At 57.0% G+C, this 27954-nt stretch overlaps 1 protein-coding gene across 1 annotated transcript; it reads left to right on the forward strand.

The window, feature by feature from the left end:
- Window positions 1-2257: 2257 nt before the first annotated feature.
- DIPK1C (divergent protein kinase domain 1C) lies at window positions 2258-25429 on the forward strand. Its single transcript, XM_051851096.2, has 4 exons — window positions 2258-2635; window positions 10627-11286; window positions 13510-13674; window positions 22971-25429. The coding sequence occupies exons 1-4, from the start codon at window positions 2264-2266 to the stop codon at window positions 23178-23180; spliced, it is 1407 nt and encodes a 468-aa protein (XP_051707056.2). The 5' UTR covers window positions 2258-2263; the 3' UTR covers window positions 23181-25429.
- Window positions 25430-27954: the final 2525 nt, after the last annotated feature.

Here is a 27954-nt window from a genome sequence, read left to right on the forward strand (position 1 = left end):
AAGACAAGGGCCAGGGGAGGAGCCACAGTCTCCACCCAGAAGGTGCCAGAGCCCTTGGCATCAGGCAGGTCGGTAAAAAGCCCGGAGCAGGTGGAGGGAGAGTAGCAAGGTCTTTTGGGAGCAGGTTCTCCCACGATTGCCTACAAGCCGTAGGAGCCGAGGGGCGACAATGGGTGAGGGGAACGGTTTCTGGAATCTGTCCTGGGGCTCTGCAGCACCTGCTAGGGGATAGGAAATGGGACAAAGAGGAGACACAGCCACAAACTCAACAGCCAGGGGCCTGGCAGGGAGAGAGAGCGCACAGTGGTGAGCCCGGGTCTCTTATAGACTGGGGCTTGCATAGGTAAGGCAGCGGAGGGTTGTTGAGTGGGCAGGAGTTAGGCGGGCTGAGCTGGTTTGTGCGGGTACAGCTGAGGTGAGGCTGAGCCGGCCGAGGACGATTGCAGGGGGTTGGGAAGTTCCCGTGGAGCGGGGGCTTGGGATCTGCTCTCAGGCAAGGAACTGAAAAGGGAGGTGTTTAGGTCAGCTTTCCTTCTCGCTGCTGTGCTCGACTTGCCCCGCTGCGGTGCTGGTGGGGCTGCCTGAGCTGGCGTGTGTAGATGTGCCAGGTGCTCTGCCGTCGTAAGGTGCCAGTGTTCTCTGGTTCTTTTAGAAAGACCCGTATTTCTATGAGCACACAGAAAGGCATAGGATCGGCGCTTGTAAATCTATTTGTCTCCATTACTCAGAAAACTACAGAATCTTTTTCTTCCAGTCTTTTTCTTTTTGCCTATATGCAAAATCTTCATATTCTGCCGTTGGTAACAACGTGTAACAAGCAGGACTCCCGGGAGAGACATCAAACTGACTTTTCCTTGCGACTTAAGTCAAAGTTTCAAATTTTATTACTAATTAATTAATGTTGCTGCTATAAGGGGAAATAGCTTTAGGATCGAGCTACATTTAGTCTACAAGGCACCTTCATGTGAATACTTTATAATAAAGTCGTCTTTGGACAGGCAACTACTAAAGCTGTCCCTTCTGGTCAGACGGTATCCCCAGAAAAGGGTTTGGTGAACTGAGGTCTGGTGAACTTGAGCCCCATTTGGCTTAGCACAGACCACTCAACAGGACAGCATAACTTCTGCATCCATAGCTTATGTGGGATCATAATTGACTTTTCTTCTGTATCCTTTCCTTTATAAAATGACCAAAGAAGTGCGCTTAATGATGCATTTTTAAAACTCACAAAAATAAAACAATGTGCAAATCTTACTATTGCTCATCTTGATTTCTAGTTCTGCTTTTCCTTCCTGTGATTTTTATTCCTAGGTAATAAAGACTAAGCTGTCACACGTTTTTAGCGCACCCCCTTTCCTAGTTGAAGGACTAGCCCCCCCAACCCACCCCATCCCAAGTAAATCTTGGGAAAATGAAAACTTCAGCAGGGTCCTCCTGTGCTCACAGGTCCCTGGACAGCAGCAGGCGATCCCGGGACCCTAGGGTTTGAGGTTCTCGAGAATATGCAAATGTTCGTGGGGGACCCAGAGTGCACCTTGGGCTGAGCTCTTGTGCGCCCATCCTCCTCAGTGGCCCTGGGCGCTAAGACAAAGACACCCACGGGCTGCAGACGGCCCAGGCTGAGTGAAGCCAGCTCCTGCCAGACAACCGCAGAACGCGTGGTCCAGGCCAGGGTAACCCCTGTGACCCCCCAGCCAGGGAGTGGATCCTGGGAAATTATGGCACAGGGCAGGCGGGAGGGCGGTCCGGGCGAGATGAATGGGGCCGAACAGGCTTTGGTGGAGAGAACGCGGGAGCCGCCGCGCACCGCAGCCCCGCCGACTCCCCAGGGTGGAGGGGCCGGGCTCAGTCAGGGCTCAGCTGCCCCCGCGAGCTTCCCGGTCCCGGGGAAGGGCTCCCTCCTGCCTTCCGCTCGGATGGACCTCGGCCCGGTGCGGCCCTGGCTACGCGGAGAGCGACACCGCGAGGAACCAGGGGTGCCCGCGGGCAGACTCAGGAGGGCGGGGTCCAGCGGATAGGCACAGAAGCGGCCCGGAGAGCCGCCAACAGGGGTCTAACGGGATATGGGGAGGGGGCGTCCAGTACAGCAGAGAGCCAGGGGCTCTCGTCCGGCGACGGATGAGGCACGCAGAGGAGCCAGAGTCCAGGCGAGCGCAGGGGCTGCATCCACTCGGGTTCCGCGCAAGTGGGCAGGGGATCTTCTCGCAGGAAAAGCGCAAAAAAAAAAAAAAAAAAAAAAAAAGTGGAAAGGGTGGCCGGGGCGATGGGGTGCGCGGGGCGTCGCCGCCGGACGTCCCCCCCGGGAGCCGGCCGCGCTCCGGGGACCAGCCGCAGAGCCTCGCCCTCCGCTCACGGTGCCCCTCCCAGGCGCCCCCTCCCCGCCGCGCGGGGCCGAGCAGCGGAGCCGCAAACCAGCGCGGGGCGCGGGGTGCGGGCCGGGCTGGCCATGGCGCTGGCGGCGGGCGCGCGGGGCCGGGCCGGGCGGTGCGGGCGGTGCGGGCCGGGCGCGCTCCTCGCCTTCGCCGCGTGGACCGCGGGCTGGGTGCTGGCGGCCGCGCTGCTGCTCCGCGCGCACCCGGGCGTCCTTTCCGAGCGCTGCACGGACGAGAAGAGCCGGCGCATCTTGGCCGCGCTGGTAGGTCCCGGCGCCACTCAGCCCCGCGCTGCGCCCCCGGGAGGGGTCGCGCGCGCTCCCTGGGTCCCCGGAACGCACCCAGGACCCAGGCGGCGAGGGTAGCCACCGGGGGAGGGGTCTCGACGCGCGCGTGGAGTGCAGGAGGCGCACGGCCAGATCTCCCTAACGGGTGTCGGCGGGGGAGTCCTCTGTGCGCGCGCGACGGGCTTCTCTCCCCTTGTTGCCCAAACCAGTCCTTTGTCCCAAGGCGGTCTTCCTGCCCGACCGTCCCCCGCCACCCCGGAGCTTGCGCTCCTGCAAAAGTTTGAGGTCGGATCGGGGTCTCGGGCGCCGGCGTCCAGTGCTTGGCGGCCAGCGGGGACCACGCCCCTGTCTCTCCAGCCGACCCGCGCGCTTTCGCCCGGCCGCTGTCCAGCGACTGCACCCCGGGGGCCGCCGGGTCACCCCATCCCGCCCAGCCCGAGGCAGACGCTACAAGCCCCCCGCCCTTCTGCGCCCCAAAGCCGAGACTCCGCGATCTGTGGGAACCGAGGTGGAGCGCGCGCGGTCGGCGGAGCCCTGCGAGCCCCGGCCCGGGTCCCCGACAACCTGGAGGCCAGGAGCTCGTGGGAGCAGCTCCCAGGCTGGGCCGGGCAGGTAGAAGTGGTGAGAGAGACGCGGGGCTCTGCGGTCCGCGGCCCCTTCTCCCCAGTCTGCTCCGTGGCCATGCGGCTCGGTGCGTGGGAGGCCTGAGCACAGGCCGGCCGGAATTCCTAGGGGGAAATCCAAGAAGGGCAAAGGTCCTGGTGGAAGATGTCCTGAAACGGACCAGCCAGGCCTGTGGCCTGAAAGGGATCTGTTTGCTACGCGTCTCCAGGAATCCCGCGCATCCGCGGGCTTCTTGGCACTGCGGATTTTCAAGTCAGCGGAGCAGAAAGATATTCAAAGGCAATGACCGTTGAAAAGTGAGACTGGAAAACTTAATGATAGTGAGGAAGAAATGGTAGCCAAACGCACAAGCTGGACAAGGTGTGTCCCGCCGGTGAATCCGACAGGTGCGGCTGAATTGCCCCTGTGTGGGCGGGAAGTTCCTCCCCCGCGCCACCCCCACCCCACTGTGACACCGCAGCTCCATCCGTTGTAACTGGCAAGAGCCCCTTGCTTCTCCCATCAATCCCTTGCGCTTTGATTTTTTTGCATTTGGATTTGCAGTGTGTTCGCGGCTGGTTGACAAATTACGGTAAGCAAAAGCGGATAGTCTGATTGAATGCAGTACCTATGTACAAACCTGCTCTGGTCATCTTGGAGGTGAAAATAAGAACCGAATGCCATTTTTCTTTTATTTTTCTTTGGTTTAGTGGGGAAGGACCTAATGGAAATTAAATAGCCTGAGATAATTCAAGTAATTGCTCGTCATAACTTTCCCGGCAGTCCAGGTCATAAATTAAAACCAATTCTGTTTAGAGGCTTCCGCCATGCATCTTCGGTGGCAGTGCCGGGGAATCGCTAGCGAGAGCCAGCGCTGGAGAGACTGGCTCGGCCTCTGGGGGCCCTCACCCTTTCCTGTCCGAGGAACAGTGCAGGTGCCTGTTCGTCTCCCAGGAGTCTGGGAGCTCAGGCGAGGGATCTGTCCTGTTTGAGTTTGCTAATCCTCACGGGGGCCCTGCGGCTCTCTCCCCGTATGCCTGCCCCGTCCCTCCCCCTGGCTTCTTTCTGAGTTTGCTGTGAGGGTCAGCTTTTATCCAGGACAGTCTTTAAATCCAGCCCCAGCCTCGGCGGCCCGGGCTGCCCCGCCAGGCTGCCAAGCAGGGCTGGCACTGTGGCTTCCGCAGACTTGAGCTGAATCGAGCCTCTGTCTCTTGGCTCCCCGGCACTTTTCATTCTGCCTGGCTTTTATCCTGGGTAGTAAAGTGGGTCGTTATTTTTCTGAGTGGCCTCCAGACGCTCATTAGCTTTCACTCCGAATGCCGGCGCGCAGAAGTGGCAGCCCTGCCAGCCCAGCCAGAGCGAGGCTCCTTTGGCAGAGCGGGAGCCATTGTGGCGAGTTCCTCACCACCGCATGCCTGCGGGGGCTCCCAGGCCCCCCACAGCAGGCGGCATTGCCGGCTTGAGACCCACCTGTAGGACAAAGCAGCCAGATGACAACACTTAGGGGCTGGACCGCAAGCCCCCACCCCACCTCCTGAGACAGCCAAGCACGCTCCTTGGACGGCAGCCCCTGCAAGAGCCAGCAGGAGTGCTTCTGCAAGAAGGGAGCCCGGATCTTGGGCTTCAGGAATTTCTAGTCGCTGGCTCCACTCCCCTTTGCCAGTGCCCTTCAGCACCCACTGGGACAGAGAAATAAGTGCCCTCTGGTGGGCGTGGCAGCATGGCTTCCCTGTGAGCTGCCGGGAGGCTCAGCCAGGCTGGGAAGCAGCTTGGGAATTCCCATCATTTGGATGCCCTCTTGGGTTGGTCGGGTATGATTTCCAACAGCTCCTATGAGGTATTGGCTTTTAGTAGCCCCATTTTGCAGATGGCAATACCGAGTCCCAGGGAGGGAAAGCAATTTGCATGGTTAAGATGTTGAGGAGCCAGCATGGGACCCTGTGCAGTTTGATGGTAGAGGCCACATGACCGTAAGTGGCTTCTCCAGCGGTGAGAACCCTGAGTAACCACGCGGTGCGCTTGCGTCTTGCACAGCATCCCGTTTTCCCACTGCCTGTCTTACCAGAAGGCGTCACTGCCTTCTGGCCAGTTAGGTCTTCATGGCGTTTGATATGGTTGCCTATATTAGGGATTTGCTTTTAGTAGGGCAGGCTGGTTTTTCTTTGTCATGGCCCCAAAGGGACACAGCTTCCAGAGTCTACTCCCAGGAAGATTTCCGAGCAGGGCACGGCTCTTTCCCAGGGTGCTTCAGCCACCTTGGTGATGTTGAGGGGGGTTGCACAGTGGAGCAGCTGTTGAGCTGAGATTCTGCAGTGCATAGTGTGGCTGTCTTGAAAAGGAATTCCATCGTGAGATACAGTGTTGCGAAACACTGTGGGAGTCAACGTCCTTAAATACACAAGGGAACACACAGAAGGAAACCAGCCCTGTGGCATGGCCCCCTGGGATGCTTTCCACGGTTTTCCCTGCTGGAGTCGGCAGGTTTTGTTTTTGCTTGAAAACCGTGATCAAACTGGAGGGACGCTAAGCAGCACTCGAAGCCGAAGCCAAGCCGCTGTGGAGCTGGGAAGGGTGTGATGGGAATGTGCCATTGTTCCTATAGTCACACATCCACGAGAAGCATAGACTTGACCGTGAATTTAATAACATGGAGGGGCACTTGGCACAGGGATTCAGACACCAGCGGGGATGCCTGTGTCCCACATAGGAGCGCCTGGGTTGGAGTCCAGACTCTGCTTCTGATCCAGCCTCCCGCTAATGCGCATCCTGGGAGGCAGCAGGTGATGGCTCATTGGAAGACCCAGATGGAGCTTTGGGGCATCTGGGGAGTGAACCAATGGATGGAAGAAGCTCACGCACTCGCTCTCCCTGCCTTCACATAAAAAGTAAATAAAACTTCAAAAAAATTAAAAATACACCAGAGTTAACTGCAGTGAAGTTTTTACTCTTTTTCCAGCTTAGTCTTAAGTCGAATACCCATCGATTTCATTTGCACGCACATTTTGGGACAGAATTGTACTGATCTAAACAGTGAGCGGAAGTAAACCACTCTTACTATGTTAAAAAAAAAGCTCCTCAACAGGACATGCTGCTAATAAAATAACTCCACATCTCTGACATGATGAAAGTTTCAAATTAGCTTTTAAACTTGCAATTTGTACATTCAATTCACTTTTTAAATGGCTGGATTAAGCCTCCCTCTGTACTTAGCAGGCACAGACATGTAAACTTTCTCTAGCAGTGGTAAGCAGCCCCAGTGGGTAAATTTCACAGCCTACATAAGAGGAGCAGGGGCTGAGATGCCCCAACACTGCATCATAAAGGATGTTGACCGAGCCCGGTGCTGTCCTGACTGTACCTGCACAGTGCCTGCCTTTCAGTGTGTCCTTGGCATCCAGGTCGCTTATCTCCCAGGGCAAGCAAGGGAGCTGGGGTCCTGAAGAGTCAGGTTTTCAACCTAAGGGCTCACCTATGGGTGTTGGTAAGGCTGGATTGGGGTCTTGACCACCGCCCCCTACTCCTTGCCTTTCTGATTCTGGCGTGTCAGGAAGCAGTGAGCTGTGCCTGACACACTTCTCAGACAATGTGCTGATCTTCAGGAAAACGGCCCAAATCAGTGTTTCCTCAAAAACTCCTAGGCTGGATGCCAAACTCGACAATTATCCCATTGTTCAGCTGTCTCCCACCCCCTGCCTGCAATTGCCTTCCAAATCCATAAGGGCGAATCGCACAGATGCGACTGTGTTTGTTGGTGCTCGGCAGTTTTGGCAGAGCCCACGGGCTCTCCCGGCCACCAGGTGGTGGGAGCTGGGGGTGGGGATGAGAATGCCTGCTTGGCCGATCGGACCCCCACAGCGTAGGAAGCCTGTCCTCCAGAGGCGGGCATGGGGAAATGGTGTTGGTTTTTAAAATTTGTGTTTATTTTATTTGACAGGCAGAGAGACAGATGGAGCAAGATCTTCCCTCTGCTGGTTCACTCCCCAAATGCCTGATACAAGCAGGGCTGGGCCGGGCTGAAGCCATAAGCCCAGAACTCAATCTGGATTTTGAGCCTTCCCCTGCTGCCCTCCAGGGTGTGCACGTGCAGGAGGCTGTATGCTAAGCAGAGTAGCCGGGACTTGAACTTGGCACTCTGGTACGGATGTGGGCATCTAAAGTGTGTGTCTTAACCGCTGCACCATGTGGCCTACTTGAAATGGCAAGCTACTCTTGCTTGCTTGCTTGATTGCTACTCTTGTGTGTACTTTCACTTTTCAGAGAACACTCTCCGATTCTCTGACTCAGTGCTCCTTCAAAACCGGGCCTTTGCACAGGTCACCCTCTGTGGTTGGCTGGTGGGCTGAGTCCCCATTTCATCTGCTGATGTTGGGCTCAGATGCGCCTGCTCCAGGCGCATAACCAGCGTGGGAGGGAACCAGCTTTGGCCAGGCGCTGGGCTGGGCACTGTGCATCTGGGACCTTGTTGGACTTCCCAAGTCCCTGTGACACAAAGCCACTGTCCTCATTTTATGGACGTGGAAACAAGGGGCACAGATGGTGAGGGGCAGAGCCCAGAGGCTAGCCCTGTCTGCCCCGGAGCTCTGCCAAGCTCTGCAGTCACCTGTGCTCTGCGGACTGAGCCCGGGGCAGTCGGGGATGTGGCCTTTACTGCTTGCATGTGACTGGGTGAGCCTTGAAGAGCTGGCGCTGTTCATCTGTGGGCAGCAAGAAGGGCTGACGCAGGACACTGGTCGTTCGATCCTGGTGGGTGAAGCTGGCTTCCTGGCTCTTGGGTGCCTCTCGTGGCTTATGGCAATGAGGCCACAGTTCAGTTGGGAGAGCGAGGGTCTGTGCAGTCTTAGCTGATAGCTGCTTCATCGCCCAGATCACGGGGAAAAGGAACCAGTGCTGAGTCCCGGTTGGGCCCTGGAGCTGCGGCCCGCCTGCAGTGTCTTCTCCCTGGGGCTCCTCTCTCACCTGTGGCCAGCACTGGGTGCCCCCGCCGGTTCTCCTCAGCACTGCAGCATCCAGGCTCCCTGGGTCAGGGGTCGCTCCCCGCTGTGCTGGGCTCTGATACCCACTTTCTTTGCTTCTTCAACTCTCTCCTGCACTTCACGCAGAAGCACTTTGGACTGCGTTACGAATGCGGTAACGCTAGAACAGCATTTGTGGAATTCAGTCAAGCCATTTTAGAGAGCGCACAGGATTGTTTTTATTTAAAAGGAAATCAAGAAAAAATGTGTTGCATTTTTTCTTACTAGGTCTATCATAGAGATGTAAACTCTGTAAATACCAAGTAAAGTAGGGGAGACAGACCACACAACTATAATGAAAGGCCCGCCCTGTCTCTCTCATTCACATCTCTCAGTCCCCAGTCATCTCCTTGCTATCTGTCCATCATGCTCCCTCCCCTCAAAGACTGTCTGGGCAGGCCTGGGGTTGGGGGGCAATCCGCTGTTTTCCTACAAGCAGTGATATGGAAGCACTCACAGCGAGGAGTGATTGACATGAGCGGTCCCGGTACTTCTCATACTCGCTCATGACGCCAGGCCGCAGAGCGGTGCTGGAGTTAAAGCTGAAGAATGCCACTGCATTAAAATCACAGACTGAATTCCAGGGAGGATACAGCACGTACAAGTCAACTGTGTTGACACAGTTGTGTGTGTCCTAACACAGCTTCCTGTGGGCATGGCTCTTCCAAGGACAAAAGCCAGCCCCTGCAGAGGGTGTGCCCGCTAGCTCCAGGATCAGGCTCCTGCCTCTCCGCTTCATGATCGTGCTTGGCTCCTTTCAAATCAGCCCCTCCAGTATGGCATCCAGAGATTCAAAATGCGTGGCTGGCAGGAGACCACCCCGTCATCCCTCCCCGGAGGAAGTCAGAGGGGTCCCCGCTGGAGCGAGGCTTTGAACTTCCAGGCTGCTGTAAGCTCCTGCCTGAAACCGCTCTGAAAATCCAGTGCTTCCCTGGAGCACTGGGAACGTCTTCTTCATAAGTACCCGGAACGGTTGGCCTGCAGTGTTGGACCCACAGTCCCTTATCTCGCTTCTGGGGGCGGGATGTGTTCTTAGAAGAAGCTATTTGGATGTAACAATTTTATGGCACTTATGTGTCACAGCTGCATGTGGGCCCTAGCGGTACTCAAAGACCAAGTCACGAACACACAGACTGCGAAGTCGGGGCTTATCACCAGCGAGGCCAAAAACCTGTGGTGCAGAGTTTTTGTCATTTCCGAGTTGTTTATGTCTGGGCACTGGGGGACTATTTCTCCACGTTCCGGAGCTGCCTGTGACCTGCGTGGACTAATAAAGCTGCTCAAACGTGAGGCAGGGCGTGGGACTGGGCGAGTCTAACCTGGCGCTCATCTACGATTTGTACGCTTTGAGGATGTTTGCGTGTGGTTGAGACAATCCCCACGCAACGGGCAGGGCAGAGGTGACACAGGGAAGGAATTCGAGGCCCAGAGCGGTTGGGTGACATCGGGATTCTGTAGCCTCGCCGGGGCGGAATTCAGGCTTTCTGGTGCTTGGTCCCGTGCTGCACAGCAGGACGGCTGGCCACGCAGCGCACTTCACAAACGGAGCAGGGTGGAAGCACGTGTGTTGTTTTTGTCTTGTGATTCGATAAGAAACCGGGAGCTCTGGGAGGGAGACGAGCCTGCGCTTGCCCATGTGGGAGGAAGGCTGAGCATGTAGGGGAAACGGGTGGAATTAGAAAATACGCTCAGTCTCCAGGAAAAATGGGTCTGGAGGTTTCTATTTCCTGGAAAAGTTAAAAAAAAAAATAGCAACAGAACCCAGACGTGGAACCCTCCGTCTCACCTCACTCTGCAGGATGAGGTCTGCAATAGGGAAGTGGTGGTCATGGGAGCCCAGGAGAAACACCCCTCCAACCTGTCCCCATCTGGGGCTCCTCAGTGGCCCTCCTCGCCACTGCCCAGCACCGACCCACCTCCCCTTCCAGAATGTTCCAGCATCCCCTACTAGTCCAACAGCCACGAGGCCTCTTCTGAGTCTTGCCTGCTCCTGGGAAGATGGCCCCGGAGCCTGCTGGCCGCGTGGGCCGTCCCACAGCAGGCCATGTCTTACAGGAGGGGTCATTACTGCTGCGGGCACCGGGGGCAGGTGAGGATCCCAGGCCCAGCCGACTCGACAGTTCCTGCAGGGGGTGAGCAGCCCCCCCCCGGGCCGTGCTCAGGTGCAGCCAGAGCTGGGGCTGCCGCTCTTTCCTCTGACCCAGGTTTTCCGGGGACCACCAGCTCCGCTCCGGGTGTCCTGACCCGGATCTGGGGCCTCGCCAGGCCTCCTAGGACTGTCACAGAATTTCTCGGGGACTAGAACGGCCTCTGCCTTTTCCATGTTGTGACCGTGCGTTCCTTTTGTCCCAGTGCCAGGACTACCGGGGCGGCTGGCTGGCGGGAGACCTGTGCCAGGACCTGTGTGAGGTGGGGACGCTGCGGTACCAGCGCTGCCTGTACTACGAGCGCGGCAAGAAGGTGCTGCAGGCCGAGTGGCGTGGCCGGCCCGTGGTCCTCAAGTCCGAGAGGGAGGCGTTCACCAGCTTCCCGCCCCTCAGCCTGCTGGAGGAGGGGCCCCAGGGCCGCCCGGGCGAGGCCGAGCTCCTTCTGATGGTGGCTGGCGAGGTCAGGCACGCCCTGGGCCTGGAGCTGCCCAGCGGCAGCCTGGGGCCACTGTGGCCAGGCTGGCGGGGTGTGGGCTGGCGGCGGCAGGTGGCCAGCGCGTGGGCCCTGCTACAGCAGGAGGAGTACGTGTACCTGAGCCTGCTGCAGGGCCTGAGCCGCCACGTGCCGCCCGTGCTGGGCTCCTGCGGCCACTTCTACGCCGTGGAGCACCTGGCTGCAGGCAGCCCCCGGCACCAGGCGCTCTTCCCTCTGGAGCAGAAGCAGGCCCGGGCCCGGGCCCAAGCGGTCAGCCGCATCGCACTCAGCTTCCTGGACATGGTGGGCCATTTCGACCACGACTTCTCCCACCGCCTGCACCTCTGCGACATCAAGCCCGAGAACTTTGCCATCAGGAGGGACCTCACGGTAGGTGGCCCCAGGCGGTGGATTTGTAGGGTGGAGGACAGAGTCTGGGTCTGGGGCCAGGGTAGGGCTGGCTCTCAGGGACCCGGCATCAGAAAGCAAAGTCCTGTGCCTGTGGCCCCAGCTCCCTCCTCTCTGCCAGCCTCTTCCTCGCTGGGGGTCAGGAAGGAACGCAAGGAGCAGAAGCATCTCACGTCTCCCGGGGTGGGGGGGGGGGGCGCTGGGCTGAGAGGAGCCTGTGGCAGGAGGCCGAGGCCCGGCACGCCAGGACTCTCCTCCGAGGGCTGTTCTGCTTCCTTCTAAGAAGCTGTGTGGCCTCTGGGGGGTAATTGAAGAGCAAGCGGACCTGGGCCAGCGCGGGCAGTGAGGCTATGTCCCTCCTGCGTCCCGTATCTGCCACTGGGTCTGAGTTCTCCAGGGGTGGCAGGTGGACATCTGGGGAACCACGACAGCGGGAGGCTACCTGGTGACAGCAGCAAGTGCTCCCCTGGCACGCCTGCTGATCTCCGGTGCTAGAGCGCGCAGTGGGAGGACGGCACGGGGAGTGGAGCCGTCCCAGGGAGAACGGAACAGTGCTCGTTGGTCGTCCTGCTCTGACGCTGGTGGGGGGCGATGAGATGACGTGAGCGAGGTCATTCCTTGCAGGAAGACGTTTACGATTCTTGCAGGTCCTACCGTTTGTTGTGTCACTGCCCTTACTGGAGTTGGATGGTTAGGCCTGCAAGAGCCACAGTTCATGTTAGGCCACATACTAAAAATTAAAACACAAACCTGGTTCTCCCCAGGCAATGAGAGGGAAACTATCAGAGATGGAAGAGAGAAATTGCAAGGGGCTGAAATCCTGGCTTGGAGCCCAGGGAAGGCTGGGGAGTTTGGCATGAACTGTAGAAAGATAGGCCTTGTAGTTGCAGTAAGTTAGGAAGACAATAGCATTGTTACCCTTGTTCAATTTTAGTGTATTAACCAGGGTCAGTAATGAAATTGGCTATTTATTTTGGCTGAATAATGAGATAGGAAAGATTGATAAATCTGTTTGCTGTGCTTGGATCAGTAATTGGACAGAGTCCCATAAATAAAGGTTTTATGTTCTTCATATTCATTACTCTGCACATATTTTAGAGTAAATTATCCCCCTCCCTTCTCTGTTTTACTAAATAATCCCTGAGAAATTTTATGGCCTCCAGCATCAATCCTGAATGAAAAACAGGAACCAAAACCCAAGCCGGGGCCTGGAATTGGTGAGCAGACGGACACTGGCTTGAGACACTCCCGAAGGGCATGGGAGAGCTGCTGTTTGGACGCTGGCCTGTGAGGGCTTGTGCAATGCCCCAGCTCCGTCAGCCCCAGCAGGCCTGCAGGCAGCTGTTTCCTACCTCCAAGCTATCACACGCTCTGTTTGGGTGGGCTCCAGGTTTCTGGCTCAGGTTTGAGCTCATCTTTTTTTTGTCGGATCCAGGTGGCGGAGGGAAATGCACGTCATTTTGAAGTCATTCTTTTTTCTGATTTCAAAGTCTCTTTGGTTTGAAGCCAGGAAGATCCGCCTGAAGCTCCAGGGGTCACCAGGTGCTCCTGCTGCCGGTGGGGCTAGCTGTTGGTCCTGCAGCGTCAGGGACCCTCCATGTCCATCCTGATCTGAGAAGTGGCCCTGCCATTGCCCACCTCTTGTCTGAGCCGGCAGCCTCGGCCACAGACGGGCCATGCCCAGAGCGCCAGCTTACGGCCGCCATAACCCCAGCAGAGCTCTGCTCAATTCACTTCCGTTTAGTCCTCACACCCTCGGGGACACGTGTTCTTCATCTCACGGCTTCACAGAACCGACCCTTGGGGGTCAGGGACCAAAGGGACACAGCGACCCAGGGGAAATGTGTCTTTAGGACGCTCCAGGGAGTCTTCTAAAGCTGACAAAATGAGACAGGGTGAAAAGTGATAATGGTGGTTAGAGTTCCAGATCCTGGGCTTTGTGTAGTGATGGAGGGGTTCCTTTTGCATTTAAAGTCTTGTGACGTGATCAGTGACACACAACGTGTTGTGTCTGTGTAAGAGAGAGGACCCCTGAAGCAGGTCCCCCGGGCCTGGCCTGGGCTCTCCTGCTCCATCTGCCGGGCTCTGGGGCCACCGGGTGTGGACAGAAGCACCCTCAGCCGTGGGAACAGGAGCCGCCCAGCAGGCTCCCCGTGCCTAGCCCGCAGGTGTCGTTTTGACGGCTGTGTGCGGCTTTGATTACAGGTGGTGGCTATAGATGTGGACATGGCCTTTTTTGAACCTAAAATGAAGGAAATCCTTGAACAAAATTGCACTGGCGATGAAGACTGTAATTTCTTTGACTGTTTTTCAAAGTGTGATCTGCAAGTGAACAAGTGTGGAGCACACCGGGTCAATAGCAACCTACAAGTAAGTGGCAGCCGGGCTTGGGACCGGGGGTGGCTGTGGATCTCTCCCTCCTGGGAGGGGGGTGTGGATCTCTCCTCTGGGGGGGTGGCTGTGGATCTCTCCTCTGGGGGGGTGGCTGTGGATCTCTCCCTCCTGGGGGGGGGTGGCTGTGGATCTCTCCCTCCTGGGGGGGTGGCTGTGGATCTCTCCCTCGGTGGGGGGGTGGCTGTGGATCTCTCCCTCCTGGGGGGGGTGTGTGGGGGGTGTGGATCTCTCCCTCCTGGGGGGGGGTGGCTGTGGATCTCTCCCTCTGGGGGGGTGGCTGTGGATCTCTCCCTCTGGGGGGGGGTGGCTGTGGATCTCTCCTCTGTGGGGGGGTGTCTGTGGATCTCTCCCTCCTGGGGGGGTGGCTGTGGATCTCTCCCTCTGGGGGGGGTGGCTGTGGATCTCTCCCTCTGGGGGGGGGTGGCTGTGGATCTCTCCCTCCTGGGGGGGTGGCTGTGGATCTCTCCTCTGGGGGGGGTGGCTGTGGATCTCTCCCTCTGTGGGGGGGAGTGGCTGTGGATCTCTCCCTCTTGGGGGGTGTCTGTGGATCTCTCCCTCTGGGGGGGGTGACTGTGGATCTCTCCCTCTGGGGGGGGGTGTCTGTGGATCTCTCCTCTGGGGGGGTGGCTGTGGATCTCTCCCTCTGTGGGGGGGAGTGGCTGTGGATCTCTCCCTCTGGGGGGGTGTCTGTGGATCTCTCCCTCTGGGGGGGGTGACTGTGGATCTCTCCCTCTGGGGGGGGGTGTCTGTGGATCTCTCCTCTGGGGGGGTGGCTGTGGATCTCTCCTCTGGGGGGGTGGCTGTGGATCTCTCCCTCTGGGGGGGGTGGCTGTGGATCTCTCCTCTGGGGGGGGTGGCTGTGGATCTCTCCCTCTGGGGGGGGTGGCTGTGGATCTCTCCTCTGTGGGGGGGTGGCTGTGGATCTCTCCCTCCTGGGGGGGGTGTCTGTGGATCTCTCCCTCTGGGGGGGGTGGCTGTGGATCTCTCCCTCTGGGGGGGTGGCTGTGGATCTCTCCCTCTGGGGGGGTGGCTGTGGGATCTCTCCCTCTGGGGGGGGTGGCTGTGGATCTCTCCCTGTGTGGGGGGGTGGCTGTGGATCTCTCCCTCCTGGGGGGGTGTGGGGGGGTGTGGATCTCTCCCTCCTGGGGGGGTGGCTGTGGATCTCTCCCTCTGGGGGGGTGGCTGTGGATCTCTCCCTCTGGGGGGGGGTGGCTGTGGATCTCTCCCTCTGGGGGGGTGGCTGTGGATCTCTCCCTCCTGGGGGGGTGGCTGTGGATCTCTCCCTCTGGGGGGGTGGCTGTGGATCTCTCCCTCCTGGGGGGGTGGCTGTGGATCTCTCCCTGTGTGGGGGGGTGGCTGTGGATCTCTCCCTCCGGGGGGTGGCTGTGGATCTCTCCCTCTGGGGGGTGGCTGTGGATCTCTCCCTCCTGGGGGGGGTGGCTGTGGATCTCTCCCTCTGGGGGGGGTTGGCTGTGGATCTCTCCCTCTGGGGGGGGTTGGCTGTGGATCTCTCCCTCTGGGGGGGTGGCTGTGGATCTCTCCCTCCTGGGGGGGTGGCTGTGGATCTCTCCCTCGGTGGGGGGGTGGCTGTGGATCTCTCCCTCTGGGGGGGTGGCTGTGGATCTCTCCCTCTGGGGGGGGTGGCTGTGGATCTCTCCCTCCTGGGGGGGTGGCTGTGGATCTCTCCTCTGGGGGGGGGTGGCTGTGGATCTCTCCCTCTGTGGGGGGGAGTGGCTGTGGATCTCTCCCTCTTGGGGGGTGTCTGTGGATCTCTCCCTCTGGGGGGGGTGACTGTGGATCTCTCCCTCTGGGGGGGGGTGTCTGTGGATCTCTCCTCTGGGGGGGTGGCTGTGGATCTCTCCCTCTGTGGGGGGGAGTGGCTGTGGATCTCTCCCTCTGGGGGGGTGTCTGTGGATCTCTCCCTCTGGGGGGGGTGACTGTGGATCTCTCCCTCTGGGGGGGGGTGTCTGTGGATCTCTCCTCTGGGGGGGTGGCTGTGGATCTCTCCTCTGGGGGGGTGGCTGTGGATCTCTCCCTCTGGGAGGGGTGGCTGTGGATCTCTCCTCTGGGGGGGGTGGCTGTGGATCTCTCCCTCTGGGGGGGGTGGCTGTGGATCTCTCCTCTGGGGGGGGTGGCTGTGGATCTCTCCCTCTGGGGGGGGTGGCTGTGGATCTCTCCCTCTGGGGGGGGGTTGGCTGTGGATCTCTCCCTCTGGGGGGGTGGCTGTGGATCTCTCCTCTGGGGGGGTGGCTGTGGATCTCTCCCTCTGGGGGGGGTGGCTGTGGATCTCTCCTCTGGGGGGGTGGCTGTGGATCTCTCCCTCTGGGGGGGGTGGCTGTGGATCTCTCCTCTGGGGGGGTGGCTGTGGATCTCTCCTCTGGGGGGGTGGCTGTGGATCTCTCCCTCGGGGGGGGGTGGCTGTGGATCTCTCCCTCTGGGGGGGGTGGCTGTGGATCTCTCCTCTGGGGGGGTGCCGTGGATCTCTCCCTCTGGGGGGGGTGGCTGTGGATCTCTCCCTCCTGGGGGGGTGGCTGTGGATCTCTCCCTCTGGGGGGGGGTTGGCTGTGGATCTCTCCCTCTGGGGGGGGTGACTGTGGATCTCTCCCTCTGAGGGGGGTGGCTGTGGATCTCTCCCTCTGGGGGGGGTGGCTGTGGATCTCTCCTCTGGGGGGGTGGCTGTGGATCTCTCCTCTGGGGGGGTGGCTGTGGATCTCTCCCTCTGGGGGGGTGGCTGTGGATCTCTCCCTCGGGGGGGGGTGGCTGTGGATCTCTCCCTCTGGGGGGGGTGGCTGTGGATCTCTCCCTCTGTGGGGGGGTGGCTGTGGATCTCTCCTCTGGGGGGGTGCTGTGGATCTCTCCCTCTGGGGCAGGGATGGCTGTGGATCTCTCCCTCTGGGGGGGGTGACTGTGGATCTCTCCCTCTGGGGGGGTGGCTGTGGATCTCTCCTCTGGGGGCCTCTGTCCTCAGTCCTGTAGACCCCTTAGCAGGACTGAAGTCCCCTCTGCAAGCCCTCTGGGCTGGGCTGGGTGTGTGCAGTAAGGGCACCGTAGGTGTCGGGACTGGCGGGTTCTCTTTGTCGCCTTGCCCAGGGGTGTTGATCAGGTGACCCAAGGGTCTAGTGGGTGGAGCCCCAGAAAAGCCCTGGTGCTGGACTTCTGTGGGGGGTGTGGACAGTTGTTTTCTCTGGAGTAGTGTCTGCATCTACAGAATCTCTTTCTCCTCCCCTCTCTCTCTGTACACACACACACACACACACACTGAGAACCCAGAGACCACCTGTCAAGGACAGGACTAAAAGGCATTCAAAGCATCGCTGAACAACTGACCACACCAGAGAGGCTGGACGGAGTCCTCAGTGCAGCCGGGCGGGGCTGGGTGGTTCTTAGAGAAGCAAGTGCAGTCCAAGAGAGCAGCAATAGGCACAATCCGTGCTGGGTTCAGGCACTCAAATGGGGTCTAGAGGTGGGGGACCCCAAACCCAGGGCTGAATGTCCCATCAGTAGGGAAGGAGCTCTCCTCCTCTGGCAGAACGCAGCTCCGACCTCCCCTGAGGCTCTCAGGTGGCTGAGGGTGGACCAGGGCCCACAATGCTGGTTGTGACCAGGAAGGCGTCTGAGGCTGCCCCAGGGACACAGGCAGAGTGCGGGTTCACTTCACCTGCCGCGTGCTGTTGCCTCTCACTTCCCTCCCTGTAAATTCTCTCCAGCCCCCACTCCCTGCAGCCCGCCTTGCCTGAGTGCTCAATGCAGGGAGGCCCATGCGGCCCAGTGCAGGCCTGCAGTGAAATCGGATCAGACTCAGCCGGGGGAGAACAGCTGGGTGCTGCGGCGTCCCACGGTGGAGGCTGATTTTGGGGACCAGACAGTGTTGTTTGCCTGGTGGTCCTCGCCAGGCTGAACGGAAGGCCTGGTTCTACCACCCGAGAGCACACACAAACCTCCGGGCCGAGGACCAGAACCACAGTGTTCTGGTGAGGGAGCGGTGGTGGTGTGGCCTTGGCGGGGTCTCAGGGAGTCGTTCTCCTGGCGCTGTGGAGCAGGTGATTTCCACCTGAGCACCCACCGCCTCGTGCTCCCCTCCACCAAATGAGAACACGGACGCCTGCCCTGTGCAGCACGGCGAGGGCCTAAGGCTTCCGTCCTCACTGTGGGCAGGGCTGCTACGCATTCGTTACGAGGCTGGAAGAGGGGCAGGCATTCAGCTCCCTGGTTACACTGCTCCTTGCGAGGCCCCTGTCCCTATCAAAGTGCCCGGTTCCAGTCCCGTCTGCTCCACTGCTGGCCCCGCTTCAGCTAATGCACACCCCGAGAGGCAGCAGCTGATGGTTCCTGGCGTTGGCATAGCCCAGCCCTGGCCCTTGTGGGCATTTGGGGAGTGAACCCATGAATGGGAGATCTCTTTCTGTCTCTCTGCCTTTCAAATAAATCAAATTGGTTAATTTTTAAAAAGAGGCAAGAGCAACACAAAACTAGCAAGAAAACAGAAAAACCAGGTTCCAAATACATAAATAACAAAATCCAAATGGCCAAAGAACTTGGGGAGTTATTTAATCTTACTGCACATGGGCAAATTAAAATCTGATGACTGTGAATTTCAGTCACCAATGGGGAATCAATGTTAAGATGCTGCTCATTCTCAGTGAGGCTTTGGGGAACCAGGTAAGGGTCTGTGTGGGGCATGTGGTCATAAGTGATGTCTCCCTGGAGGGCTGTGGCTGTCTGGCAGTCTCCTCCCTAGCCTAGGGGTTCCAGTTGTACACTCTTCTCATGACCCTCTTTGAACAGAGTCCTAGAAGTTAAACTAGGCTTTAGGATGTGAGAAAATACAAAAACTTAAGTGAAATAAGATACAGGTTTTAAGTCAGTGTTTTCAATGTGATCACACTACTGTTAAGCAGTTTATGATAGATACCAAAATGTCCAAAGCGGTTGTATTTGGATGATGATTGAGATAGTTTTTATTTTCTCTGTCTTTTTTACATTTTGTAAAGCTTCTACTTTTCTAAAAAATGATTTATTTATTTATTTGAAAGTCAGAGTTACACAGAGAGAGAAGGTGAGGCAGAGAGAGAGAGAGAGAGAGAGAGAGAGAGGTCTTCCATCCTCTGGTTCACTCCCCAGTTGGCTGCAATGGCCAGAGCTGGGCCGATCCAAAGCCAGGAGCCAGGAGCTTCCTCTGGATCTTCCACGAGGATGCAGGGGCCCAAGGACTTGGACAATCTTCTACTGCCTTCCCAGGCCATAGCAGAGAGCTGGATCAGCAGTGGAGCAGCTGGGACTCGAACTGGCGCCCATAGGGATGCTGGCACTGCAGGCGGCAGCTTTACCCACTACACTACAGCGCCGGCCCCTACTTTTTTTTTTTTTTTAAAGATTTATTTACTTATTTGAAAGGTTGGCATGCAGAGAGGAGAGAGAGAGAGAGAGAGTGAGAGAGAGAGAGAAAGAGAGAGGGAGGCGAGATCTTCCATCCACTGGTTCATTCCCCAGATGGCAGCAACAGCCAGGACTGAGCCAGGCTGAAGCCAGGAGCCAGGAGCTTCTTCTGGGTCTCCCACATGGGCACTGGGGCCTAAACACTTAGGCTGTCTTCTGCTGCTTTCCCAGGTGCAGTAGCAGAGAGCTGGATTGGAAGTGGAGCAGCCAGGACTTGAACCAGTGCCCATATGGGATGCTGACACTGCAGGCTGAGGCTTAACCTTCTACGCCACAGTGCCAGCCCCAAGCTGCTACTATTCTAACTTAAAATTTTACTGTAAAAAAACAAACAAACAAACAAAACCCTTAAACAACAGAAAACTCCTGCCTTGCATAAATTAGTTGACAAATCAATGGGAAAGAATTTTTTAAAGAATTCAGAAATGACCTAATGACATATGAATGTTTGGATTGTGATAAAGGAGGCATTTCAAATCAGTGAGGGAAGCTGGATTATATGAGGGTACTTTGGAAAGTTCATGGACAGGGTGGGCGTTTGGCACAGTGGTTAAGACGTTGCTGGGGGCACCTGCATCCCACGTAAGAGTGCCTGGTTCACATCTCAGCTCTTTGTTTCTGATCCAGCTTCCTGCTAATGTTCACCCTGGGAGGTAGCAGGTAGCTCTAGTACTCGGGTCCCTGCCACCCGTGTGGGAGATGTAGATTGAGTTCCTGGCTCCTGGCTATAGCCTGACCCAGCTCTGGCTGTTGTGGGCATTTAGGGGATGAACCAACAAATGGAAGATTTCTCTCTTTTTCTGTGTCTGTGTGTGTGTGTCCGTCTGCCTTTCAAATTAAAAATGAAATTAAAAAAAAATTTAAAATAAAAGTGCATGAAGAAATGGAATTCCAAGATATTTATTTTGGTACAAAAATTTTCAATTAATAATTTTTTCATAATGACGCTCATGAACTTTCTGGAGGTCTCTCGTGTGCGTGTATGTAAAAAATGGAATCCCAAATGAGCCAGAAAGGGACTGGGAGAATTTTCAATACATTCTTCATGTAAAAGGCTGTATAGGGATGGGTTTTGGAAACACAGAACAGAGCTCAGAAGCCATGGGAAGAACAACTGACACATTTAACTGTCATTAAAAAAAAATTCATATTGGCAAAAAACAAAATAAAATTACAAAAATAGGAGAACATTTTAAAGTTAAGTGAGAAAACTTGCATAATACTTGGAATTCCCCTTTCATGGTGGGAGGCTGAGGGGTGTGAGGGGTATTGTCCCCAGCTGCTGGGGCCCACCTGTGTCTCTTAGGACTCCCTGGGGTCCATCAGAGTTTACTCCCACGTCCCAGGGGCAGCATCTCGTGCTGGCTCGGGGCAGGGAGGGTAGGGATGGGTACAAAGCCCAGCCCCTTTGCCTTGATGAGGTACAACTCTGCCATCCGGTGCAGATGGAGTCCTGAGAACCGCCCTCAACAGACCCTTGTGTGTGAATCTCCCGCTGAGCCCACCTTCCAGGGAGCCAACATAAAGAACATTTCCAAGTTAATACAAAGAGGCCAACACAGGACATGATCTTGGCTAGTCACTGAAAAGAAGCACAAATAGCTAGCTCTCCAGTGAGTTAGAAATGCAGCCATTTCACCAATCTGTTGGCAAAATGCCGGGGTTTGTGGCACACTTGTTGGTGAGGCCATGGGGGAACAAGCACCCTTGGGGACATTGCTAAGCAGGTGCAATTGGCTATAGCTTTTATGGGATCAATTTAAGAATCTCTATCAAAATGAAAAATGCATAGTGTTTGACCCAGAAATTCCATTTATAGGAATTTAATCTCATGCCCCAGTGGAAAAAAATCATACATATGCAAGATGTTTGTTGAAGCACTGTTCATACAAGCAAGAGCTGGTAAACAACTTCAATTCCCATTAATTGAGCTGGTTAAATAATTTATGACACATCCACACGTTGGTGATGCAGTCAGTAAAGTAAATGGAACATCCTTAAAGGAATCGATTTGCCGGGACCTCCTGATAATGCAGTTAGTGGGATGGAAGATTTATTTATTCTTTTAAAAGATTTTTAGTTATTTGAGAGGTGGAGTTACAGACAGAGAGGAAGAGACAGACAGAAAGGTCTTCCATCTGCTGGTTCACTCTCCAAATGGCTGCTAAGGCCAGAGCTGGGCCGATCTGAAGCCAGGAGCTTCTTCCGGGTCTCCTACTTGGGTGCAGGGGCCCAAGCGCTTGCTTTCCCAGGCCATAAGTGGAGAGCAGGATTGGAAGAGGAGCAGCCGGGACACAAACCGGCACCTGTAGTGCCAGCCCTGAGGATTTATTTAATTTTGTTTTCAATTCGTTTGAGAGGCAGAGACCGAGGGACAGAGACTGACAAACAGTGAGAGAGCATCCATCTGCTGGTTCACTCCCCAAATGCCTGCCACGGTTGGGGCTGGGCCAGGCTGAAACCAGGAGCTCGGAACTCAATCTGGGTCTCCCACGTGCGTGGCAGGGACCCAGCTGCAGGGACGTCACCTGCTGCCTCCCAGGGCGCTCACTAGCGAGAAGCTGGATTGGGAGTGGAGCTGGGAATCAAACCCAGGCGAATGCACGTGGGACACAGGTGTCTTGACCGCCAGGCCAGCTGTAGAGCAGTGCACATCATGAACTGCCGTTTGGAAATAAGGCGTAAAACCAAAGACAAAGGAAGCACACGTAGAGGTGGTGTGGGACGCTGGGAAAGCTGCCGCCTCCTGGAGGGGGAGGGGCAGAGACTGAGCACACCATGCGTCCTCTGTGTGTGGACATGGATTCTGTGTTCGGCATTTGTGAGAGCAGCCATTGCCTCTGCAGAGTGGGGAAGGGACCCTGCACGTGCCCCTGGGCAGGGCGCCCCGTGTGGCGTCTGATGCAGCAGATGGCTGCTGGGCCCCTGTGTCTAGTGACACGTGGGGAACGAGACCTTGTCTAAGTGGAGGATTCAGGAGATCTGCAGCACCTGTGGATTTCTAAAAAACATTTATTTACTTGAAAGGCAGAGTTACACGAGAGAGAAGGAGAGGCAGAGAGGTCTTCCATCCGCTGGTTCACTCCCGGATGGCCACAACGACCGGAGCTGTTCTGTTCTAAAACCAGGAGCCAGGAGCTTCCTCCAGGTCTCCCACGCAGGTGCAGGGGCCCAAGGACTTGGGCCATCATCTACTTTCCCAGGCCATAGCAGAGAGCTGAATCAGAAGTGGAGCAGCCGGGACTTGAACCAGTGCCCATATGGGAGGCCGGCACTGCAGGCAGCGGCTTTACCCGCAGCGCCGGGCCCACCTGTGGATTCTGAGTCCTATTTGAATGAGAGGCTGGGGGATTGTGGCTGAATTTTCCCCACTGCGCCTGTGCTGCAGTCTTTCCCCTCACACAGACCCTGATTTCCAGGAGCTGTGAGTGCCACAACCGCATTTGCAGGCTGCTCTTCGCCGAAGAGCCCTGAGACCTCAGGGCCACCCGCCACGTTCTCCCTGCTTCCGGGACCCACTCCTGGAGGCAGAGCCCATCTTGGGGTGGCCTCAGGCCTGTGGGGTGCAGGGCTTGTGCCTGTGACTCCTGCTCCCCCGAGCATCCCAGGAACCTTCCCCGGCTGCCATGGGGCTGGAAGTGGACCCTCTCCGTACACGGAGGGCGCTCTCCCCACCTCGGGTGTGCTTTGTTGGAGGTACTGAGTGGCCCACGTTCCACTCTGCAGAATCAGGTGACCCCTGGAAAGCGGAGATGAGTTTAGGAGCCCAGTGCGGGCTGGGAAGCTTGTAGGAACCGGCTCCACCCTGAGTTCACGGCACGCTCTCTGCCCCTCAGGTGATCTGTGACAAGATATTTCGCCATTGGTTCTCCACAACGCTCAGGGACTCTGCTGTGCCACTCCAGCGCCAGCTGCAGCTACGGGAGGCAGTGCGGGAATGCGCAGGCCCCACGCGGAGCTCCGGGAGAGCAGCCCCCAGCGTGTTCTGGAAGCTTCGCCGGCTCCTCCAGGCCACGCTGAAGGAGCTGCAGGAGGCGGACAAGTAGTCACTTCCCGGCCTGACCGCCGGGGCATTTTGTCTGCGGCTGTTCTTCAGATGAGACATTTCACTGTGGGACGACTGTCTCGGACCTCACATGAGACATTTCACCGTGGGACGGCTGTCTCAGATCTTACATGAGACATTTTACCATGGGGATGACTGTCTGTCTCACACCTCACATGAGACATTTCACCGTGGGGATGCCTGTCTCAATCTCACATGAGACATTTCACCGTGGGGACGGCTGTCTCAGATCTCGCTGCCGTCTCTGAAGTGTGAGCTCACCCAGTGCCTGGGCCGTGTGGTAGGACTTGCTGTGACGTGTGCACCTCCCTTGCTCTGTCCTAGCCTCGGCCCCCAGTAAAGCGGAGCCAGTGTGCTCTTGGCGGGCTCCCAGCAGGCACAGCCCCGAGGCGGTTACTCTGTGAGTCCTTGTCTGGCCTCCCTGGGCGAAGAGGTCTGGCTGCTCTTACCTAGAAACAGTTACGTTTACAATGGTGTGTGCACACAGGGAGTGAGCTCAGGGGTGTCTGCTCGTCCATGAGCGACAGAGTGTGTGTTCCACTGTGAGCCATGCACGGGTCTTGCATGGGTGTCACGTGAGTGTGCACACGCAAGAGCAGGTGCGTGGGAGCGTGCGTCTGAGAATGCACGTGTGTGTGTTTTGCAAGGCTGTGAGTGTGCATGTAGGCAGGTGGGTGTGGGCATGTGTTTGGGGACAGGAGGTGGTTTTGCTAGTTTGTGTTCAGGCGATAGCCTGCCTGGCTGGCAAAGGAGTTTCTTTTCTTTTGGAATAAAAAGCATCAAGAAGCAGAAATCTGCGTCTTGAGGGAAGGTGACTTGCGTGGAGAGTGTGGAACGGCAGCCTCGAGTTTTCACTGTGGAGTCCACCTTTGCCACCCATTGCAGAACCTGTTGCCCCTGAGCAGGGAGTTCTGGGTGGTGGTGTTTGGCTGAACGTGGAGTGCCCACAGGCAGGTGCACAGAGCAGCCTTCCTGGGGCCTGGTGAGGACTGACTCCCAGGCACCCAGGCATGCTTTGGCGTGGCAGTGGCTGAGAGCCACAGGACACAGATGGTACCGGTACCAGCACCCACGGGGGAAGATACGTGTGCAGCCTGCTCCTTAAAGGGACCTCATTCCACCCATATCTGGGCCCTGTGACTACTCTGTCAACTGGTCACCCCTCTTCAGAAGTGACATGACGGGAAATTGAGAAAGGCGGTAGGAGATGATAAGGAAATTGTGTTGGTGGTTTACCCATTACAGAAGACAGCCAGAATGAAATCTTAAAAAACCACTGCTTGACAAGTTCCATACGACTTCTCTTCTCACTCCCAGCCCCCATCTAATCCAGACACAGGGGACCTTCCTCCTCAGGTTCTTTGGGATGAGTTTCTGTCTATGCACCTGAGAGGTAACGCATTGGGGAGCAGAGGGAGCGGGGTCCCCACCAGCCCTGACTGCTCGTCTGTTGTCCCCTGTCCCGGCCATCCCACCCCTCGGCCATCACCACTGGCAGTTCTCCCTGTGATACTGAGGGTCGTGGAGGCTCTCCCTGATCCTGTATGTGAAGCGCTTCCCTGTGCTTGTATGCTTTGGTGGGAAGGAAGAACCTGCGGAAGTAACTTAAAACCAAGGTCTGGTGCCAGGCCAAGGCTGGGCAGAGGGGGCTGTGGTCTGTGTGGAAGCCCTGTGCCGGCTTCCTGCAGGGCTGAGGGTCCCGGGGAACCCCACGCGGCCGCTGGGTGGGTTCTTTGACATGAAAATATTAATGAAAACATGGGCAGGGGAGCAGTGGCCGCAGGGGCTTTGCTGGCTGTGTCCTCCAGATGGTCACCAAGTGCGCTGTGGGCTCCAGCAGGTCCCTGGTGCGCTGACCCTGGGGCTGGGCCCTGCTCGAGGGGCTCCCAGCTCAGGGCTGGCAGCACAGCCAGCTCGGGGCAGGGAGGAAGTCAGTTCTCATGGAACCAAAATGGAAACCAATGTTTTTGTTTACCATGGAGACACTGCGGTCTGTGGTTACCCAGTGCGGCGGTGGTGTCATTGCCGATGCGTCTCTGCCTTGTGTCTGCCTGCCAGTGGCACACTCGGCACACACCTCTCCCTCCCCTCCAGAGAACTCCTGCCAGTCACTCACTGCCTCTTAACACTGTTGAGCGTAAGGCTGAGCTTTCTTTAACTACTCACGTCCTCGCAAAATGATACTTTAATGTGACACAATAAACAAGCACTGTGTGTATCAGTATTCAATTTTTCAACGAGACAATGAGATTGTTTCTTGCTGATGGACTTGGGCAGTGACTCTACTCATGGGGACAATGTCTGCCTCACTGATTTCTACGTTTTGTTTCAATTATGTGCATAGTAGACCAAACACATCCCTAGATACATCGATGGGGATTTTTTTAAAAAAGATTTTATTTATTTATTTGAGAGAATTACAGACAGTGAGAGGGAGGGAGAGACAGAGAGAGAGGTATTCCATCCACTGGTTCACTCCCGAAATGGTCGCAACAGCTGGAGCTGAGCCGATCTGAAGCCAGGAGCCAGGAGCTTCTTCCAAGTCTCCCCCGTGGCGGCAGGGGCCCAAGAATTTGGGCCATCTTCCCTGCTTTCCCAGGTCACAGCAGAGAGCTGGACTGGAAGCAGAGCAGCCGGGACTAGAACTGGCGCCCATATGGAATGCCGGCACCGCAGGTGGAGGATTGATCTACTGAGCCACAGCGCCAGCCCCTGGGGAATTTTTAAAAATGTACTTATTTATTTGAAAGGCAGAGTTACAGAAAGAGAGGGAGGGAGAGAGGGAGAAGGAGATCTTCCATCTACTGGTTCATTTCCCAAATGGCCACAATGGCTGGGGCCAGACCAGGCTGAAGCCTTTATTCGTGGAGCTTTAGAAAGCAGCAGGTGTCACCGCTGCCGCTGGTGGAGCTCGCTCTGTTCCCCATCCCCTGACACGGAGCTGCCGCGTAGCTCAGGCTGCCGCGAGGGCTTGGGTGCAGACGCAGGTGCTGATGTTCCTCGGAGGCGGTAGACAGACCCGGTGAGGGGCCCACTTCCCAGGTCCCCCCCCCCCCAGCAGACTCTATTCCCAGAAGGGCTGAGCTGGCCCCCGTGTCCACTCTGTGGCCGCTGGTCCTGGCTGGCAGGTTTGCTGGGGTCTTCCTTGCTGCAGAGAGCGGGTGGCTGCAGGCTGCCGTCCGTGGATGCTGGGCTCTCCCCCGTGCTGCAGCCAGCGCCAGGAGCTTTCCGGATTGACAGTGCCCGTGAGTCTGCCCGAGGAAGACTGCATTCCTCCTCACCAGAGGGCACGGAACACGCTCACTTCCCGCTAGTGCTGGGAGTTCTTCGTTGGTTCTCTTTTTGACTATTAATGAAGCTGGGGAAAAACGCAGCTGTTGGAGTTTGCGGTTTCGTTATCACCGGTGAAGCCTGTTCACACCTGTGTTGGCATGGGCTGTGCTCAGTTCTGGAATGCTGCAGGGAGACTCTCCGAAGCCAGTCACATGCAGATGGCCAATACCTGGGGCCAGGGCCTTGGGGGCAGAGCCAGGTGCGTATCCACAGGTGCTTGTGATGAGCTCTGCCTGTCTGCGTGAGAGTGGAGGGCTCGGGTGGGCTCTGCACGGAGGGGTGCATGCAGAGAGCCTCCCGTGTGTAGCAAGCAGGGGAGATGCAAGGGTTACCACGGCCCCTGGCCTTGAGCAGCAGAGGTCAACAGCTGGGCCAAGCCTGTAGTTCCTCCGGGGCCAGGTGTCGACTGTGGCTCGTTGACTCATTGTAAAGGCCATTGACTGAGCACCAGGCGGGTGCTGTGCGTGGCGGAAGGCAAGGGTCCCCGCAGCCCCCAGCTCTCAGCTGCCCTCCTCCTGTGAGTTGGACCCCCTCGGCCTCATGCCCTTCCTCCATAGGGATACAGCGATGGCTCTTCCTGGACGCCTGTGCCTTGTGCAGGGAGGCTCCGACCACTGGTGCCTTCCAGGCGTCTCTCCCCAGGCTCCCAGTGTCTGTGCTTTCGGAGGAGGACATCGAGGCTGGGGCTGTGTGCAGGGACCAGGGAGGGGCACAGGGCGCTTGGCAGGGTGAAGCCTGAACTGGGTGTTCAGACGCATTCCACCCCTCCCGTAAAGGCTTCTGTGTTCTCCAAATCATCAGCCACTTCTGATTTTTTAAAAGATTTATTTATTTTTACTTGAAAGTCAGAGTTACAGAGAGAGAGAGAGAGAGGTCTTCCATCTGCTGGTTCACTCCCCAGATGGCTGCAACGGCCGGAGCTGTGCCCATCCAAAGCCAGGAGCCAGGAGCTTCTTCTGGGTCTCCCACAGGGGTGCAGGGACCCAAGGACCTGGGCCATCCTCCACCACTTTCCCAGGCCTCAGCAGAGAGCTGGATCGGAAGTGGAGCGGCCGGGACTCACACCAGCACCCATATGGGCTGCCGGCACCACAGGCTGTGGCTTTACCGCTATGCCACAGCCCGATTTTTAATTTTGATGAAAAATTTTTAATTTTGATTTTTAATATTGATGAACATGAAGAGGTTTGAAAAGTAGGCAAGGAACGCAGATTTACAGTCATTTTTATTGGAAAGAGCACAGTAATTGGAAATTGCAGCTGTCCTGGAGAAAGGGTGATCGGGCATGGTATTTCTGGGTAACAACGAAACAAGAAGACAAACCCCTCACACGGAGGGGACCTGGGGGCAGTGCACCCTGAGAAACAGCCGGTCTTCGCTTCTGTGTTGTTCCAAAGCCACTTGTCGTGTGGGCCGGTTTT

Source organism: Oryctolagus cuniculus, chromosome 10 (assembly GCF_964237555.1).
Source record: "Oryctolagus cuniculus chromosome 10, mOryCun1.1, whole genome shotgun sequence".
Taxonomy (NCBI): Eukaryota; Metazoa; Chordata; class Mammalia; order Lagomorpha; family Leporidae; genus Oryctolagus; species Oryctolagus cuniculus.

Excerpts from the sequence above, each read along its gene's own strand:
- DIPK1C (XM_051851096.2), top strand. The coding sequence starts at position 2,264 with ATGGGGTGCGCGGGGCGTCGCCGCCGGACGTCCCCCCCGGGAGCCGGC. Across the intron at positions 2,636-10,626 it reads GGCGCATCTTGGCCGCGCTG|TGCCAGGACTACCGGGGCGG; the intron begins GTAGGTCCCGGC and ends CTTTTGTCCCAG. Across the intron at positions 11,287-13,509 it reads CCATCAGGAGGGACCTCACG|GTGGTGGCTATAGATGTGGA; the intron begins GTAGGTGGCCCC and ends CTTTGATTACAG.